The 21,681-nt window shown below is 34.9% G+C and overlaps 1 protein-coding gene and 2 long non-coding RNA genes across 3 annotated transcripts; 2 read left to right on the top strand and 1 right to left on the bottom strand.

Moving 5' to 3' along the window:
* The first annotated feature begins 2,103 nt into the window (after nucleotides 1-2,103).
* LOC144848561 (uncharacterized) lies at nucleotides 2,104-6,277 on the top strand. The gene is made up of 3 exons (XM_078705368.1): nucleotides 2,104-2,824; nucleotides 3,225-3,895; nucleotides 5,055-6,277. The coding sequence occupies exons 1-2, from the start codon at nucleotides 2,451-2,453 to the stop codon at nucleotides 3,799-3,801; spliced, it is 951 nt and encodes a 316-aa protein (XP_078561494.1). The 5' UTR covers nucleotides 2,104-2,450; the 3' UTR covers nucleotides 3,802-3,895; nucleotides 5,055-6,277.
* Nucleotides 6,278-9,235: 2,958 nt separating this feature from the next.
* On the bottom strand, nucleotides 9,236-10,345 carry LOC144853719 (uncharacterized). Its single transcript, XR_013614413.1, has 2 exons — nucleotides 10,200-10,345; nucleotides 9,236-9,631 (listed from the first exon to the last, which is right to left on the bottom strand). It is a non-coding gene; the product is annotated as an uncharacterized LOC144853719 (long non-coding RNA).
* A 9,346-nt stretch (nucleotides 10,346-19,691) lies between these two features.
* Nucleotides 19,692-21,528, top strand: LOC144847759 (uncharacterized). Its single transcript, XR_013613782.1, has 3 exons — nucleotides 19,692-19,804; nucleotides 20,560-20,625; nucleotides 21,295-21,528. It is a non-coding gene; the product is annotated as an uncharacterized LOC144847759 (long non-coding RNA).
* Nucleotides 21,529-21,681: the final 153 nt, after the last annotated feature.

A 21,681-nucleotide genomic window follows, 5' to 3' on the forward strand; every position in this document is an offset into this window, starting at 1 on the left:
TTCTATACAGAATTGAACGGCACCGTGTGAACGCACTTTAATGAATAATATTCCCTTTAATACTTGTATTGGACTTTACGTTGCATTATTGACAATTATATTGTGTGTAATTGAATACGGTTTTTGACAAAGTGTATAAAAGAGTGAAACCAATAATATAATACTGTAAAAGTGAGGAATAATAAGAATCAAAGTACTTGTGTATTCATGCAAACACATCTTTGCTAGGTCTCAGTATTTTGTTGTAAGTTGGGTAGTAGCTCAAAGACTTTCCAATTGTGTATTATATGCCTGTTTTGTGGCAAGTGGAATTGCAATGTCATGCAGATACTATTATATAGTAAATAATTAATAAGCTGCTAGTCATGACGTCAGTTCTGTCGTTCCGTAACTTAAACGTACTCTAACCTTTTCTATTATATTGTAGATGTGGATTAGTGAACTTGATCTTAATGTCCTACTAATTATTAATCACATTTTCTCTACAGGCACATAATGAGCAATTTAGGTATGAGTTTGAATTTTGAACTACTTTTGCATTAACTCACTAATAACATGGATTAAGGAATAATAATCACTGATTTGTTCAATGGACCTTTTCTGTAGATTTCCTGTGTTTGCAAACAGTTTAATCATAAGCCTAATAATATTTATTTTGAACAACACTTTTTTAACAGTGACACACATGCGTAGATGGTGCGTCCATACACAATTACTTAAAAAAACTATATACAAAACCAATCGAAAATAAAAACTGAAACTAAAACATTTGTCATATTTGATTAGGAACTAAAAACATAAACTTTGACTCAACACTATTACAAAACTTATTTTAAAACTAAAACTACACTAATACAACAACTACTAATTTTGCGACAGCAATGGAAAAGAAAACACACATTTTAAAATAAAACTGTTCAAAGTTGTGATAGAATTGCACTTCTTAGTTTCCAGGCACGGTATGTGAATTATACAATAACTGTCAAACACAGCTTAAATATCATGAGAGTTTTTTTTATGAAATAACGTGCTTCTATTTAGGTAACTTTCTCACCATACACTTTATACACCCGATTCTCTGTTCTAGATTCCTCCAAAGGAATTGGTAATAACATCAGATGCGTTTCATTTATGTATCTCATATAGTACATACCACCTAACCCTTAACTACCTAACCTTACATTGATACAGGTGGTACCACATTATGATATGCTGTATTACTATCCTATGGGCAATGTGGATACGGCACATGCACGAGAATCGGGGAGGCCTAACATATGAGTTCTGATATCTATCTTGTTCCTACTATCTTTGTATTTCTCCCTTCAGGCAATTTTATGAGTTCAATACCTATACTTTATACGTATTCCATCCGCCCTGTGACGAGCAAATTATTAATAGTTCTAAACTTTATTTCGAACGAAAGTTTGGTGTGAAGTTTGTGTACGCCCGAATTTTCCAAAGGAGGGGTTCTGTATTTCGTTTGGGTATGTCATATACACATTTAATTTATTTCCAAAGAATTCTATCGGGTTTTTCAAATGCTTCAAAAATAGACTTAATTGCGGAATTCATGTTTTTCAAAAGCTTAGCATTTTGGTATTCAGACCTATTTTAAGTATTTCCAAACTGAAATGAAATACAAATACTACAATAAGGGCCTGCTTTAATATACATGGCTTGATTGATATATGAATTGGTTCCGATTTGGATTGACCCACCCTAGATCAGCTAGTTCTGGTCATGAATGCTTCTTTTGTTGAGGAATGATATAATAATATATTATGAACTGAATTAGTATTGAGTGTCGTCAGGACTATTGATCGCGTAGCGAGAGTTCTTTTATGTTGCAGATTAGATTTTTCACCGAACGAGTACAAAGAGAAGAATAGCGAGGCATGCTGACGTAGATTGTTGCTATTCAGAAACACTGCAATACAGACACAATTCATAGACGCTGTTTGAATACTCGCTGCTGCAGATCTAAAACTCACTATTAGGCTATATGCGACGGTAGTGTGAACGTATTTCGATTCTGGAATGGTACCGGATCATCGCCCGTCCGTCGGGGAAATAAACGTACAGTGGTAATGATATCTTTCTGGAAGTATTGTCAATCTCATTAAAATCACGGTTCAAATCAAATTGTGCTATACAGATGGTTGTTGAGCTTTACTATCACAACAGCAGGCGAATCATAAATTAATTATCAATAATTCAGATCGTCTAGCATTGGATGGATATTTCAATTGGTTGTCGCGGTAATTGAGCGCTTTGCGTTTTGCTGCGGAATCAGATGTACACTGTAAATGCTCTATGCTATTACAGGCCTAGGTAGGCAAGTAGGCCTATATGAGAGTATTCATATTAATGAGTCGTATTCTATTCGTCTGTTATTTTAAACGGAGATCAAGTATTTTGTGTGTGTCTATTTTGTATTTTTCTACGCCATGAGTTCCGCAATAATTTTACCGATTATTTACGAACGACAAATGAGACGGACTAACAGGAGAGAATTATTTGTAAAGCGATTCACTAGCGGATGTGTAGTCATCGCTACCTTGTTCATAGTCGTGGGCCTGAGCAGTGCGACATGGTATATGACTATTCTTGGAACATTTATATTGATGGTTGTAGGCTTAAGCGGATTTTGCCTAAAATACTGTGATAGAACGTCTTCTAATCGTGCTGCCGGGAGGAGAGCCATCTCAATAAGTTCACGCATATCGTCCAGGTCATTACGATATCCTCCAAACGGCGCCGCTGACGAAAACGATTTACCCCCTGCCTACGATAATATAGTATTTGATGAGCCATATACAAGGTGAGGAACCTGCATTTGTAGGTTTTAATAGTTATATATAATCTATTTTTTTAAATAATCTGATACGAGCGAATTTAAGTACAAGATGAAAGTGCGAATAAAGTGGTACGTGATTTATTTCAGTCATTCTTATAGGCCTATACGGTGATGCTACGATCATCGTTTATAAAAGCTTGATTCCCATTTGGACGCAACGCAGGGACGTAAGCGCAACGCAAGCGAGTTAACCAATAAGCGACTCTTCGAATAATCCATTGCTTGTGATTGGTCAAACCACTTACGTTGTGTTACGTCCTTGCGTTGCGTCCCTGGTGAGAACCTAGCTTAAGATTTACAAAGATATCTACATCAGGGCGGGTTTAAATGTAGTAAAACATCTTGTTTTCTTTTTTTTTAACAGGTCATACCTTCCTCAAATAACTCCACCTCCACCTTATGAAGAAATATTCGATGCTGCAAATCAACGACCAGCGCAACATGTTGATCCTGTGCCAGCTTACTCAGCACCTCGATCTAGACCAGTGCCAACAACCATAGTTGTACCACGTTTTTCACTCAATCAGTACGACAGACAATCCGTATGTTTATCAACCGCCATAGGCGTAACAATCATTGCATCTGATGATCATACTCAAATGACATCGGACACAGTGCCGAACGATGTTTCAAATTATACACATGGAGATACAGCAGCTGATACTTGCACAGCCGTACCACGGCTTCCTCAAGAAGTCATACCAGATACACAGGAAGTATCTCCTGATCACGTACAACACACTTCAAGAGATGTCATGTCAGAGACATCACAAAGAGTGACACATGAGATAACTGCACAGGAACAGCAAACGTCTCCACCTGATGAAACAGAATCAGGAGCAACGATACAACCAGAAGATAATGGAGAGTGTGTTACTTCTGAAAGTACCACTTCGGACAGTATCGCAGATACAGGCGATCCTGATTCCCCGTCCACTTGAAATCACCTTGGCATGACTGCACAACATAATTTTGTCTGGTTGACATAACTAAATTCTATTTTCTCGTTCTAGTACATTTTTTGTCAGTAAATCACTTATACCGTGTGGAGCCGTGAAATGTGCAAAAAGTCACATTTGTGCAAACAACCACATTTGTGCTAACATTTTACCTTCAAATGTGCAAACAACCACATTTGTGCAAACATTTTACCTTCAAATGTGCAAATCTGTAAAAATTCATTACCCGCAAATGTGCAAACATCACGCCGTTAAATGTAAAAACGATCAGTTTTGACGTTAAATGTGCAAAAGGTATTCTACAAATGTGCAAAGCATTTCTTCAACCAAACTCCTATTCCATTTTATATTTTTGGTTCGTAGGTCTTTCAGAGTAGAAATAACAATAGGAAAAAGAGTATAATAAATTTAAAATGTTCAATATTATAAAAACTAATTATACTGTTGTATTTTATTATGATCAAAGGCTCTAAACCGCCTCGTCTAAATTCAAGTTGGCCCCAAGTCAACTCACCCTGAAGTCAACTCGGCCTCACGTCAACTCGGCCTCACGTCAACTCGGCCTCACGTCAACTCGGCCTCACGTCAACTCGGCCTCAAGTCAACTCGGCCTCACGTCAACTCGGCCAAAAACATTCACATTCATTCTAATATTCATCCCTATAACATGCGTACTTCGTTTTTATTATTTTTCTTCTGTTCAATAGACTTATTTTGTCCCATTTATTTGCACTTTTTACGTTTCATACTTTAACGTGGCCTAGTTGACGTGAGGCCGAGTTGACTTCAGGGCGAGTTGACTTGGGGGCGAGTTGACTTGGGGTCGACTTGAATTTGGCTGAGACGGGTTAAAGCCTTTGATCATAATAAAATACAACAGTATAATTAGTTATTATGATATTGAACATTTTAGATTTATTAGACTCTTTTTCCTATTGTTATTTCTACTCTGAAAGACCTACGAACCAAAAATATAAAATGTAATAGGAATTTGACTGAAGAAATGATTTGCACATTTGTAGAATACCTTTTGCACATTTAACGTCAAAACTGACCGTTTTTACATTTAACGGCGAGATGTTTGCACATTTGCGGGTAATGAATTTTTACATATTTGCACATTTGAAGGTAAAATGTTTGCACAAATGTGGTTGTTTGCACATTTGAAGGTAAAATGTTTGCACAAATGTGGTTGTTTGCACAAATGTGACTTTTTGCACATTTCACGGCTCCACATACCGTGGAGGAAATTAATGATTTCCTCCATGAATGATCAGATTGTTTCCTGAAGAGAAACATCTCTGATAAATGGTTTCAAAGTAAAGAAACATTTTATTTCTTTTAAATTTATATGCAGGTCGACGCAATTTCAGAATATTCCACCCGATTCTCTGTGCCTATCACCTCATCACATAGGTCTAGAGCATTAGAACGTTTTATATCCACATTATCATTCAGGAATACAGTGTTTACATGATAACCACACATATTATATTAGGTTTGACATACGGTCTATCACGCCATCTGTGATACATATCTGACACTGTATCACACAATTTGAATACGTTACAATACGACTGTACAGTTTATCGGCTACTAGATATTCAAACTTAATGTATGCAAGTATTAATCTATTTAAAATATGATTTTATTATTTATATATAGACAATGCCTTTTTAAAAATTTTTAAACATTGGAATATTTCATAGGCTTAAATGAAACTTTGTGTAGGCCTGACCTATTCCTCATTGTTTCCTAAAGTGGAGTGGGAGTTAAGTTAACGTTCTCCGATGTTTTGAGTTTAGAAAAATCATTGAGATGCGTAGAAATACCTTGATAACGTAAGTGTTCTTGGCGGTATCACAATCATTAATTGCATTCCATGGGTGAGTGTACAGTGCAAAGTGGGGGAGGGAGAGAGGGAGCCTTTGGCGCTGTAAATAACATAAACTTTTCGATTACACGACCCAGTGTCTGAGACTAGAGCAACAGAGTATAAACAACTGCGCATTATTTACACGGCGTTGTGACAGCTTCCGTCCACCACGCCAATTTCTAAAATGATGGTTGGTTGCAGAAGCTATCACACGACCGACTGCGTTGTAAGCATGCGCATATTATATTTTACTTGGTGGAAGGCATTATTTATGTATTCTGCACTAATGTACTTTAAGGGGGTAGTAACTATACCTGATTTACTTAATACAATTAATGGTTACAAAAACAAAGCATCCCGGTTACCCAGTAATTATAGACGAATGCAATGAATATTAGTACTTTGACAAATTAGTGGCCTTTTACCGTGTTTAAGTACTTAAATGTCATACTTTTTAAACCAATCGGTTATATTATATAAAGTACATATTAACTACATGGTACTATTACATTAGATAATTTGTGTTATGTATTGTTTTATAATATTTATATTATCTACATTAAAATGTGTGTAAATACGGAATTTGATGTTTATTATTTTAGTCCTTATGTTCTGTATCTTTTTAAATAGGTTATTTTATTGTCATTCATTAGGATATTGTCACCCATTAGGTTATTTTATCGTCACGATATTGTCACTTATTAGGTTATTTTCATTGTCACTCATTACGACATTGTCACCCATTACGACATTGTCAGCCATTACGATATTGTCACTCATTACGACATTGTCAGCCATTACGACATTGTCAGCCATTACGATATTGTCACCCATTACGACATTGTCACCCATTACGACATTGTCACCCATTACGACATTGTTACCCATTACGACATTGTCACTCATTACGACATTGTCACCCATTACGACATTGTCACCCATTACGATATTGTCACTCATTAGGATATTGTCACTCATTAGGTTATTTTATCGTCACTCATTATCGTCACGATATTGTCACTTATTAGGTTATTTTCATTGTCACTCATTACGATATTGTCACCCATTACGACATTGTCACCCAGTACGACACTGTCACCCATTACGATATTGTCACTCATTACGATATTTTCACCCATTACGACATTGTCACTCATTACGACATTGTCACCCATTACGATATTGTCACCTATTACGACATAGTCACTCATTACGACATTGTCACTCATTACGATATTGTCACCCATTACGACATTGTCACTCATTACGACATTGTCACTCATTACGACATTGTCACCCATTACGACATTGTCACCCATTACGATATTGTTACCCATTACGACATTGTCACTCATTACGACATTGTCACCCATTACGACATTGTCACCCATTATGACATTGTCACCCATTACGACATTGTCACTCATTACGACATTGTCACCCATTACGATACTGTCACTCATTACGATATTGTCACTCATTACGACATTGTCACCCATTACGACATTGTCACCCATTACGACATTGTCACTCATTACGATATTGTCACTCATTACGACATTGTCACCCATCACTACATTGTCACCCATTACGATATTGTTACCCATTACGACATTGTCACCCATTACGACATTGTCACCCATTAAGATATTGGCACCCTATTTAATAGCTTGTATAGCACCGTCATTCCAAAGACGAGCAGAGGAAAAGATAAATGTTGCCATAGAAAATAGTAGCCGGTTTTGAAACATTCAGTTTATTTTGCGAGATGATTTTAATAATGACGAGTGACCAAGGAGGACAATATGGAGTGATAAGCTCATCACCGTAGGATGGTAGAGTTGAGCCTCAATTATATAGGGTCTTTCACACTTGTTGATTTGACGGCGCCGGAACAGGTTGGTTGGTTGGTCGGTCGGTAAACACTAACTAAAATTTGAGAACGCGACTGCAGCCATGTATATGGCCTTGTTTATTTCGTTTATCTCAATCTAAACTAATCATTGTTTTTCTCGTCTAGTTTAAATATTTAATAAACGTAATTGAAGTAATAATAATTTATATACATTTTTCATTATCTTAAGTGTGTGTGTACGTTGGTTGATAAATGTTAAACCATGTTTTCAATGCATCAACCAACGTCACTTAAATTGATTGAGCTTTTTATACAATAACAATTTTTTTTCTCTCTCCAAGAAAAGCAGTTTCCATCTAACTTAGTGAATTAATGATGACCTGTCTCTGTGACCTGAAATTGGTCTAAAAAATACATTTGGGAATACACACAGGAGAGTCGCCATATGAATGTGAACATTGTAAAAAGAAATTTAAACAAAGTGAGCATTTAAAAACTCATTTGAGAGAATAAATGCACACAGGAGGTGACTGTCAGACACTGAATGTAAGAAATTTAACAATATTTGGACTTTAAACCATTTGAATGTGAACATTGTGGGAAGAATTTTAATCATAATAGAGATTTGAGAAAACATTTGAAACTACACACAGGAGAGACACCATTTCTATGGGAATATTGTGGGAAGAATATTGTGGGAAGAAATTTAAAGAAGGTGGGCATTTGAAATTTCATTTGAGAAAACACGCTCTGAAAACATTTGAAAAAATGTATAAATTAAAATTCTTTGGTCATTGGCACTATTCTAGTACTAAATGACAATATAAAACATATATAATTTAGAATACTGTACACAACTAGGAAGAAAGCACCATGATTCAAGAATTACAATTTTTTTAGGGAAAAAAAATTGATTACAGCAATGGATAGTAAAGATGTTTTTAATATTTTAATTAGTCTATGTTAAAATGTTGCTTGGATATTAATTGCACAGATTTATTTTAGATTAAAGGATATCCATGGAAATAACTGTTTGTGATATCCTGAAAAATCTTCCTTAAATTGAAGAATAGCATATACACTATGTCATACCAGTATTAGAGCAAATTCCAAAATAATATCACAGCATCTGTGTTTGTTTGTTTTTCTGTTGACGTGAAAAAAGCTCACTGTAAGCCTCAAATCTTATATTCTTTCAACTTGATTGTGTTAGGGGGACTCAATCATGCAGCATAGTCTGGCAATTTGCATTTAGTGTCACATAATGTGTGCAAAAAGACACACATAGTATTGTTAGGTGCCTATTGTTTTATAGCCAGTCTCACCACTCTTTTCTGGTCGTACAATAGCAGTAATAGTGAAGGTAACAGTAGTGCTGTACCGTTCAATGTAGGTGGATTAGTCCACAAACTTTAGGCCTGTTTCACAGATTTTGGCGAGTTTTCCCGATATGTGTTTAGTAGTAGTACAGTAGTTATTAGTGTAATTATTTGTTGAATTTTGATACAGTATTTTTTATGTACAGTCAGTGTAAAATAGACTGCTCTATTAATTCTTAATCCTTACTATTTTATGCTGCCTGTATTATTCTTAATCCATGTTATCTGTTATGCTGTAGTGTAGGCCTACCCAGGGAGTGTATTATCAAGAAGCATTTCACTGAGAAATCAAACAATGTGATAATGTTTAGTCATCTTATAGAACTATTTTATTAGTTTCAAACCCAGTTGTTAAAGATTCAGTTGAAAAAACAAATGTCAATTTTGTTTTATGTTGAATATGCCATATATTCCATAATACAGTTCACCTGAAGTCAAATTGGCTGCCAGAATCAATCTCATCTCTAGCATTTTTTCACACCTTGATCTCTCTGTTTTTCAGCATAATGTTTACTATGGCCAGTGCTAGTACTAGTTGACGCTTGAGGGTGTTCTTCATCTGTCACTGGTAAATCTTTGGGTACATGTATGTGACATTGTGGTTGTGGAACGCTTCTAGTGCCAGTAAGGTATACCCTTCTCGAACGAGATCTACTCATGGTAGTTCTCACTCTTACAAAAAGCCGTTTTGATTTAACCATTCTAGAGAAAAAAAAAGGATTATTAGACCATGTGAGAAATTTCGGGAGAAAGCATAGTGGCACGCTGTTAGATTACTATGATTGGTCATTTTAATACCAGGGCAATACACGTGCAAGCAGTAACAAGTCTAGAAATTTCGGAAACAAAAACAGGCTTCTCATCAGTGTTTTCCAGAAAACCGTCTTCACACTAGGCCTATTATATTAGTATTAATTATAGTATAGGCGGCCCTAGGCCTAGTACAGTAGTATTAACTTACATTTTTTTGCAGGGTTTTTTTTTTTGTTGGTTACGTACGCGTCATCTAAAATTTGGGTACGAGTCAGCTAAAATAAAATTTGGGTAGTTGGCATGGTCGATGATGATGGGCCGGCCGGCCGGGTACGGGTTGATCTATTAGACTAGTAGGCCTAGGCCTATACTAAAGGCAAGTAGTACTCTAGGGCTAGGCTAGCTAGGCCCGGCCTAGTATAGGCCCCTATAGGCTATAGGCTAGCCTTTAAGCCTCAGTCATTCTCAGTCTAGCTTGCCCTACTCCCTAACCGGGTGCTGGCAGTAAAACACTTACTTTGTAGCCTGCCTAGCTAGTCCTGCCTTTAGGGCGTATCCAGGGCCCTACACACGGTGGTGTATGTAGTTTTGTAGGCCCGCTTGTGCACAGTAGAGCATGCATCATGCATCCTCTCCCATCATAGCGACCACGTGGGAAAATTTGCGATCATGCGCATGCTCAAATCACCATAAATATTTGAAATTATTATGACGTTTTGATAAATAAAAAATATATAATTTACTTTAAAAAAATATATTCTATACTTGCTTAAAGTTCAATATTTATAAAGTTTTAAAAACTATTTTAATAAACTCTTAAATACATTATTAGCGTTTAATCACAACGGCAAAACATCGTCTGGTTCAGGACAAGCATGTACTTGATAACTTTCGTCACTGGTGACCAATGACGAGACAGTATCTATTACCATGCTTGATAACTGCGCAACGGTGAACCATATATACACATAGTAACAGTTATAGAATTGGGTGCAGGCAATGGGTTTTGGTTTTAAGTGAAAACATGTTTTTTTCTGCAGAAGTGATTAACTTTATTAAAACTACAAAATGGCCTATTCAAAATATTTTTGAATCTTTATTGTTCGTGTTTTTTGGACAATACATCTTTAAATTACTAATATATATATTACAGATACTGTATTCATGATCTATACAGTTACGTACTAATAATAGTTACTCGCTCTGAATTTTTTAGCTGTAGGCTATCTAATCTTAGTTATGAAATGAGAGAACCGTACCCTGATTATTGCACTAATTGCAATCTCACTTTTTTGATGTTGAACTTGTTTCGCTACTCTATCATTACTGCCAGTACCATAAATAAAGGAAATCTGCTACAGAAGGAAAAAGTAAAAGTCTCAAAAACAGTTCCCACCAGCCGCGGACAAACGTAGGCCTACTCACTAATCAAAGAATTCTTCATATAAACACCATTTGCCAAAAATATTTACCATAGAGAAAAAATTGTTCTGACAATGATAAATTGAAAGCCAAAACGAAAACATTGTATATTGAACAGTTCTTACCATGGTCTTACAGACTACTGTCTACATACATCTCATAGACTCTTCTCAGACGTGCTTTGGCGTTTGCGCATGCCCAGTCCGAGTTTCCAAATACCCATTTTTAGTCGCGTGCAACGCGACTCTACAGCTCAATGTCGGTCGGTTAGTCAGTCGGTCGGTCGGTCGGTAAATACTAACTTGAGCACGCGACTGCAGCCATGTATGGCCTTATGAGCCGTATTACACTAAGCTTCCGCGTGATACTGAATATAACTGAATTGTTTGTTTGTTGTTTGTCTAATAACATACAAGGTCTATGGACTAATCGGAACAATGCAATGTTTATGGTGTATTGTCATCTCATTTGGACTTCTGCAACATTAGCACAAGGATACTCCCTCTTCAAATGCTGTCTAATAATTATTCAAATGCAATATTTGGTTAGTTTAGTTGTGTGATATAAGTCGTCAGCTCATAGTTTTTGAGTAAATGTTTGTTTTCTGATAATGGAATACAAGTGTTTCAAATCAACTGTGACTTTAGGCCAGATATTTGTATTGTCGTCAATGCTAAAGTACAAAAACGGTACGGGAATAACTCTCCACCGCATGCCGTCCCTTTGGTTAACTTGCGTAGGCATATAATACACCTCTCAGTATCTGCATTCTGAATTAAAAGGACCTAAAATGGGACCTGAACCAGATCGACGATTTTCAATAGTAACTTACAATGGAGTCATTCCGCCAACTCGAAAACGAATGTCTCTGATCGTCTGCCGAATTGTTTCAAATGTGCTTATATTGGTTATGTGCATCATTGGTGCTGTTATCCTGCTGGCAGGGTTCTTTTTCGACACTCTTTTCATCTACATCGGAGTTGGTATTTTGTTTGGTACGATTCTTTTCCGTGTTTTATTTGTCAAAAGAATAATATACTGCTCGGCCTACTGGAATATCGGATCTGAATTTGATGAAACGGAAGACGGCATTGGTCACATTCCAACTCCCTCTCGCTCTAATTCACTACCTACGATTGGTTATGTCGATGGAAGGACATATCTGCCAGTGAATCCAGAAAATGGACATCTGGAGTTTTCTACATCCGACAAAAGAAAGTTAGAAGCTTTGAGCAAATATCCTCCAACGTATATTCCTAATGGTAGACCATTGGCTGATGACAAGTAAGTAGGCGCATACAACAATGTTACCAGAGCCATGAATTATATAATATATATTTAAATAATATGGCTCTGTATGTTACTATAACAATATCTACGCGTATAATGTATCACCTTTACGTTATACGACACAAATCATAGCAGCAATGTGTGCCTCACCTTAACTCACGTCAACAAGCGACGAACTTAGTAAGTCTAAGGACTCTGATGCCAGGGGTTCGTCGTAGTGCCCTCGTAAGTTTCACAGAAAGGTGTCCCAAAGAAGGGGTTCATGGCCTACACTTTTACTGCAACATAACAGCATCATTCAACACCAGAAACAAACAATAGTAAAAGCAACAGGTTTAGAGACTGTTTTTTCCTATATGCTTGTCATCTATATAATGTACATTTTTCAAGATAATTATTAAGGTGTTACGTTTTTATATTGTGTTTTAAACTGTATTGTATCTATGTTTCTAAGCTCAGGAAAACACATTTCATGTATGTAATTATTATGTGACAATAAATTGAATCTTGAAACATTTCTTATAGGCCTACAGACAATAATAATGCGATTTTGTATAATTTTAGGACTGCAGGCGATATGCCGAGTGAATGCACGTCGACACCACCACCTATTTATAATTATGTAATGAAGAACAAAACAAAAGACATGGATAAATGTTGATATACACGATGGACGTAATATGAAAACCTACATATGTTGCTAGAGAAGAGACAAGTTATGTCATTAAGGCCAACATTCACAGACTGCTGTCTCAGTTATTATTGGTGTGTTTGAAAACAGCCCTTCGTGGGTGACGACACATAATTATGCATAGAATAAAACAACGAATATGTTTATTTCAGTAGAACCCCTAAAGAGGACACCTTCGGGACTCAACACAGTGTGCAAGGGGACACCAGCAAAAACCCTTGTCCCTTTAATAGGGGAAAAAACAAACACACACAGATGAACCGCAATAATTGATCTGGACGTATTGACAATTTACCACCAATTCGTTTCACCAATGAAAACTGTCAAACCAAAGAGATGATCATGATGGCCGTAATATTCTTGTTGCTTGTGTTTGCAAAACATATGCTCCATAACTCAAAAATGTATTGTCGATGGAGAAGTATTCTATATATTTAAGTTTAGTCGAGTTTGCGAATTTTCTTTTTTCTGTTTTTTTCTTTTGATATGGATAAAATATTCCGAAATAAAAGAAATTTAATGTATTATCATAATTCTTGTGATATTCCTTTTTGTATTCAAAACGATATATAAATTGAATATAATAAAAGGCGAATTTTGTTTGATTTTTTTGTTAAAAAGGATTCTTTCCCCACTCGAATCTGGTTCTTGATTCCATGAAGATGGCCTACTATGTTTAGTATTAAGTTTAGAGTTCGTACTGATGCTAAAGCAAATACTCAATAAGATCTACTGACCGTAAAAAGAGAAAACACAGGCATATTATCAATATCAATTCAATTTCAATTTCGCTTTTATTTCGGATTCACGTCCATAGTTACAAAAACTGTACCGGTATTCCTATTGTTTCGCCTGGCGCTGATGTTGATTGTGATGGTGGCGGTGTTCATTATGAATATATGTTCCTGATTGGTCAGTAGTTGATTGTTTCTAATTTACGTTATGAATACATACACACTCATGTGCACTTTTATTTAATTTATTAAAATCGTTCCACTCAGAACTACTAATACAGTACTATAAAAATATGATATTACATCGATATATTTTGTATTGCAGTACTGTAATAATATAATTATATCGCGTCTAAACTACTATTTATGACTCAAACTATGCCAACCTAGCCTCTTCTTTATATCTAGTCGACCAGTAGGGGCACAAATTGGTATAGGTAATCATCTCAGACATCTACAATAGACGCCACTGTCAAGATATTATCATTTTAAAACGGTCAGGGTTTGCCTTGACTTACTTCACCAAATTAACTCAACTAGGCCTACTTACTATAGGATGAACAATTGTAAAAAAATCAACTGAATCTACTTATTGCCATTTATTTGCCTAAATCAAATATTAATTTGTTGGCTCTCTATCGAAGCTATGACGTCATTGTAAGACGGCGGAACTATGCATGTCTTCGTCTTCATTGAGGATTTTTCTTATATTCCTAATGGTAGACCATTGGCTGATGACAAGTAAGTAGGCGCATACAACAATGTTACCAGAGCCATGAATTATATAATATATATTTAAATAATATGGCTCTGTATGTTACTATAACAATACCTACGCATATAATGTATCACCTTTTACGTTATACGACACAAATCATAGCAGCAATGTGTGCCTCACCTTAACTCACGTTAACAAGCGACGAACTTAGTAAGCCTAAGGACCCTGACGTCGTAGTGCCCTCGTAAGTTTCACAGAAAGGTGTCCCCTTAAAGGTGTCCCAAAGAAGGGGTTCATGGCCTACACTTATACTGCAAAATAACATCATCATTCAACACCAGAAACAAACAATAGTAAAAGCAGGGAAGAGTTAAAATTAATTTAACTCTTCCCTGGTAAAAGCAACAGTTTTAGAGACTGTTTTTTCCTATATGCATGTCATCTATATAATGTACATTTTTCAAGATAATTATTAAGGTGTTACGTTTTTATATTGTGTTTTAAACTGTATTGTATCTATGTTTCTAAGCTCAGGAAAACACATTTCATGTATGTAATATTATGTGACAATAAATTGAATCTTGAAACATTTCTTATAGGCCTACAGACAATAATAATGCGATTTTGTATAATTTTAGGACTGCAGGCGATATGCCGAGTGAATGCACGTCGACACCACCACCTATTTATAATTATGTAATGAAGAACAAAACAAAAGACATGGATAAATGTTGATATACACGATGGACGTAATATGAAAACCTACATATGTTGCTAGAGAAGAGACAAGTTATGTCATTAAGGCCAACATTCACAGACTGCTGTCTCAGTTATTATTGGTGTGTTTGAAAACAGCCCTTCGTGGGTGACGACACATATGCATAGAATAAAACAACGAATATGTTTATTTCAGTAGAACCCCTAAAGAGGACACCTTCGGGACCCAACACAGTGTGCAAGGGGACACCAGCCAAAACCCTTGTCCCTTTAATAGGGGAAAAACAAACATATCAAGATAAACAATAATTGATCTGGACGTATTGACAATTTAGCACCAATTCGTTTTACCAATGAAAACTGTCAAACCAAAGAGAGTATCATGATGGCCGTAATATTCTTGTTGCTTGTGTTTGCAAAACATATGCTCCATAACTCAAAAATGTATTGTCGATGGAGAAGTATTCTATATATTTAAGTTTAGTCGAGTTTGCGAATTTTCTTTTTTCTGTTTTTTTCTTTTGATATGGATAAAATATTCCGAAATAAAAGAAACTTAATGTATTATCATAATTCTTGTGATATTCCTTTTTGTGTTCAAAACGAAATATAAATTGAATATAATAAAAGGCGAATTTTGCTTGTTTTTTTGTTAAAAAAGGATTCTTTCCCCGCTCGAATCTGGTTCTTGATTCCATGAAGATGGCCTACCATGTTTAGTATTAAGTTTAGAGTTCGTACTGATGCTAAAGCAAATACTCAATAGGATCTACTGACCGTAAAAAGAGAAAACACAGGCATATTATCAATATCAATTCAATTTCAATTTCGCTTTTATTTCGGATTCACGTCCATAGTTACAAAAACTGTACCGGTATTCCTATTGTTTCGACTGGCGCTGATGTTGATTGTGATGGTGGCGGTGTTTATTATGAATATATGTTCCTGATTGGTCAGTAGTTGATTGTCTCTAATTTACGTTATGAATACATACACACTCACACTTTTATTTAATTTATTAAAATCGTTCCACTCAGAACTATATTCTAATACAGTACTATAAAAATATGATATTACATCGATATATTTTGTATTGCAGTACTGTAATAATATAATTATATCGCGTCTAAACTACTATTTATGACTCAAACTATGCCAACCTAGCCTCTTCTTTATATCTAGTCGACCAGTAGGGGCACAAATTGGTATAGGTAATCATCTCCGACATCTACAATAGACGCCACTGTCAAGATATTTTCATTTTAAAACGGTCAGGGTTTGCCTTGACTTACTTCACCAAATTAACTCAACTAGGCCTACTTACTATAGGATGAAAAATTTGTAAAAAATCAACTGAATCTACTTATTGCCATTTATTTGCCTAAATCAAATATTAATTTGTTGGCTCTCTATCGAAGCTATGACGTCATTGTAAGACGGCGGAACTATGCATGTCTTCGTCTTCATTGAGGATTTTTCGATTACATCATCATAAGATGGCGGTATATCATTAATGCCTGAGGTAACAGACCTACACTGACGAGAACTGAAAGTTAAAAAAGTTCACATAAATTAAAATAGATAAAGGTAGTACTGTACTGTAATTAAATAATACTTCTGTAATATCAAACAATTGACTGATGCATGAACACTGGACGGGAAAATCATTCTCAGAAACACTGATGTTGGAAAATAACTAAGACTAGCCATAAAGCCATCATTTGATTACGAATTTCCAATTGCAGAACAAACAAAATTAGAAGACAATTATCTAAATTGATTACATTAATAAAGATTTTAAAAAAGATGAAAATCCGACTTTTCAACGAGCCATGATGACATCAGATAGACAAAAAAAGATATATTGTTCCCAAAAAACTTGAAAAATGACGATTAATAAAATCAGACTTTGAATATGCCATTTTGTAGTTTTAACAAAGTTAATCACTTCCGTAGAAAAAAAACCTGAAAAAATAATGTTTTCACTTATAATATGACAAAATAAACGGTTAAATTCAACCAAAAACCCATTGGCTGGCAGCCAATTTGACAGTTTTTTGCTTTAAATAACATTTTTTTCAGGTAAATTATTTTTTTTCCCATCCAATTTTTGGTCAAAGTGAATAACTTTTAGGTGACATTAAAATAGCATATTGAACAAACTAATTAAAAAAAATGATTTTTTTCAGGGGACAATACATCTTTAAAAGTGAATACGCACCTTTTGAAATTATATTGTTTATGGTAGAAAGACACAAGTCACAAACGTAATCTTTCACTGAACGATAAAGCTTGAGCACTCCTAGGAAGCTGTGCTATGAAATAGGATCCCTCTGCACCATGAATATAGGGTTTTGCTTCTAAAGGTACAATATGATTTCTTTGGTAGATTCTCAGAGAACCAGTATCTGAAGATATGTACAGTCTCTGCTGGGCTCGGTTTTGACGGTAAACAATCAGAACAAACATCACAAAAGTCATGAGAAATAACGGACAGACAGCCCAAAAAGAACAAATACCGATAAGTGGGGGTATGGTAATCATAATCAAAACGATGATATAGACAAAGTAAAGCCAATGGAAGTTCCAATAGTCAGCTGTGACTACCCGTTCTGCAGTGTTGTCCTCTTTACCAGCGAAATTGTCTTCTTTAGCTCTAATTCCAATCGGCAATGATGATCCATTCTGGTTAAAATACTAGCATCCATGACCCAAAGTAACTCAAGCCTCAGTTTTCATGTTCTGTTTAATTCTGTATACACATGATAAACGCAGGATGCTGTCTAAAAGCCGTTTTAATTGGAATAATACTTCTGACAAAATGATTAATCAATTTCCTGTACATTATCACCAAGTTCCTAATGGTATACATATCCTGTGTGTATTAAAAAGTTTTTATAAATCTTTCCCCCCCCCCCCCCCCAACCCCAACTTTTATTAAATTTCTTCCCACAATGTTCATATTCATACAATAGGGTTGGTGAAATCTGTCCACAATAGGTTACTTTTCTGTCCATAATAGGTTACTTTCTGTCCACATAGGGACTAGAGGGCGCTGTTGTCTGTCCATAATATTAGGTTACTTTCTGTCAAAGATCTTATATACTATACTTATATACTACTGGAATGCAATCCCTACAATATTTGATGTCCCAAATCCACCACACCAAGTAACAGTGCGGCGTAAATTACCCACAAGACTACTATAACATAACTAATTGTTATCTCAGGTTTTAAATAAATTATAATAATAAATGAATGTCATGGTGAATGATGGGTACATAATACAGTAGGCCTAGTATGAATTATCTCAGAATTGACTATCATAATCTGTTTCATGTCATGCCTGTAGGCTTAAGCCTATGATTGTTTATAAATATATTCCGAAAAATTACTGCAATAAAATAGTCGAAGTAGTGATTTTAAAAAGTGACTTCTTTTTTAATTGTTTATAACACTATTTGACTAATATATTTTCCTAATATGCACTGTTTTGCTGCTGGATGAAAAGGAAGAACATATCAAGAACAAAAACTGAATACGATGCGCTTAGTGTTATACCAGAGGGACCGACTCGCATAAATAAGTAGTAGTGATGTGAGTGATGATTACTCCTAGATGATGATTTTGAGGATGATGATGATAAACATTCAATAATAACAAAAATATTCAGTAAATAAAACAAATAGAGATCTACAAAGTACAGGAAATAAGTCTATCATTATAATTTAATCACACATTACCGCAATTATTGTGATGAAAAAAATTGAGTATTCAGTTACAATACAGTAGACATATCTGATCCATAAATCTACTTGTTTGAGCGAGAGGGCGCCCTATAAAATGAGCTCCTTGTGTGTTACATGAATTGCACGTAAAATTTCGAGAGTGTCCCATCTTTAGTATATAAGATCTTTGCTTTCTGTCCACAATAGGGACTAGAGGGCGCTGTTGTTTGTCCATAATAGGTGACTTTCATAATTGGCTGTCCAAAATAGGTGACTTTTTGTCCACAATAGGGGATTTTATTGGAGTAGTGCGCCATCCATTGTGTTGTCCATAATAGGTGATTTTTTTGGCGTACTCTCGTACGTACATAGTTTGTTTGATTTTGAGGATGATGATGATAAACATTCAATAATAACAAAAATATTCAGTAAATAAAACAAATAGAGATCTACAAAGTACAGGAAATAAGTCTATCATTATAATTTAATCACACATTACCGCAATTATTGTGATGAAAAAAATTGAGTATTCAGTTTCAATACAGTAGACATATCTGATCCATAAATCTACTTGTTTGAGCGAGAGGGCGCCCTATAAAATGAGCTCCTTGTGTGTTACATGAATTGCACGTAAAATTTCGAGAGTGTCCCATCTTTAGTATATAAGATCTTTGCTTTCTGTCCACAATAGGGACTAGAGGGCGCTGTTGTTTGTCCATAATAGGTGACTTTCATAATTGGCTGTCCAAAATAGGTGACTTTTTGTCCACAATAGGGGATTTTATTGGAGTAGTGCGCCATCCATTGTGTTGTCCATAATAGGTGATTTTTTTGGCGTACTCTCGTACGTACATAGTTTGTTTCGCGAGTAGAAGTAATACTAATTTGCTTTCTCTTCAGACTTTGAGTTGAGGCTACCGACCTAGGCCTAATTAGTATATTATTTAAGTCTCTCGTAGAGGTCTCTCTATCCTAGGCCTAGTCCTTCCTGTTAGTTAGACTACCTCTATACTATAGGCCTACTTAGGCCTACTACTACTCTAGCCTAGGGCTAGGCCTAGCTTAGATACAGCAGCAGGGTACCTCCCTGCTTACAGGAATACAAATGACATGGGCTCCATATTAGGTAGATATGTTTCCTACTACAAACAACTAGGCCTAGCCTCAGTTATCTTGTTTGTTTGTTTTTTTATTATTTATTAATATAATATGAATATATATACAGACTAACATACTATTTTACTCGTAACTATATTGCCTATTCTGCAGGTCACTGGCGGACTAAGTGACTAGAGGCCTAGTCACTATTTAATACGGTCTTTTACTACTGCCACCGCTACTATACTTTGAAGACCGAAATCTTCAAATCACAAACATCTAGATTGCTAGATTGAACTATTAAAATTGTTTTTTTTATTATTTTGTGAATGAACGAGTCTTATCCAGACAGTTTGGACAGTTAATAGGTTAATAGGTTGGCAGTATAGTAGAACCAGAGCTAGTGTTACTGTGTTATTAATTATGTCATCTATTTAAATCTCCCAATTGTTTTCCCATATTTTTTGCGTGTATTACAGATTGTGTACAGTGTATCTTCTGATCAATGTTATAGTACAGTAGCATGGAAATGTCTATTAACTAGGGTAAGTAACAGATAGGCCCAACCTACAATTGAAGAAAAATACTTTACATATAACCCACTACATCTTTTAGGAGATTTTTCAATATGATCAAGATACTGTGAAATCCCAAAAAGAAGCCTATTTCAAAACAGTATTTGTTTGCAAAAGTAATCTCGAAAAGGAGGATACAAATGAGACAAACTATCAGTACCGTAGTAGAAAAACTTACTGACAATACATTTGAAATGTTCTATTCATTTGCTTTGCTAGGAAAATAAAAGTAGATATTTCTTTGTTTATTTCCATTCATTATAAACATTACAATCACCATACAAAGAATAGATAAATCCACTGACAAATTCATGCAGAAAATATTTCAAAATTTAATTAAATGTTATATTATTAAAACATTCATTCAATAAAGCCTTTATCTTTAAACATTTAATATAAGTTTTTATATAGTGAGTATGGTAATAATTGACTCTGACAACTGGCATAAACATAAATTAAACAATTTAGTAAAGTAAAACAATCCTACATATCTTTTTTTTAAATGCAATAAAATATTTAAACATAACTGTGTCCCACCATACAACATGACAATTTGACTCAGCATTACTAAGATTGAAGTTACTTTTATTATACCTAAACATTATTATAGTGTTTAACTATTTCCTTTTTTTATTATAGGCATACAGATGTTTGATATTCTGCCCATATATCCTGCTGAAATGAAAAGGTACATCATTTCAACATAATATCTTTGATCATATCATCATCGGTCAATACTTATAGTAATAAACATAATAATTATGGTGTATTTTTTTTATCTTTGCTATTTTTTAAATTGTAGTTTAACCATATTTTTACATATTTAAAATTAATATAATTCAGTATTTTTGAATGTGATTTAGATTATGAATAAATTTAAAATACAGAACAAAATTGTTGATTGTACACTGCGTGTATGTAAACTGGATTTATTGTCGTATTCCTAATGATTCAAAATAATATTTATTTTGCTTCATTATTAAAGATGTATTGTCCCTCAAAAACATGAAAAATTAATTCAATCAG

The sequence above is a fragment of the Antedon bifida genome, chromosome 1 (assembly GCF_963402885.1).
Source record: "Antedon bifida chromosome 1, ecAntBifi1.1, whole genome shotgun sequence".
In the NCBI taxonomy this organism is placed as follows: Eukaryota; Metazoa; Echinodermata; class Crinoidea; order Comatulida; family Antedonidae; genus Antedon; species Antedon bifida.

Excerpts from the sequence above, each read along its gene's own strand:
- LOC144848561 (XM_078705368.1), top strand. The coding sequence starts at position 2,451 with ATGAGTTCCGCAATAATTTTACCGATTATTTACGAACGACAAATGAGA. Across the intron at positions 2,825-3,224 it reads TTTGATGAGCCATATACAAG|GTCATACCTTCCTCAAATAA; the intron begins GTGAGGAACCTG and ends TTTTTTTAACAG.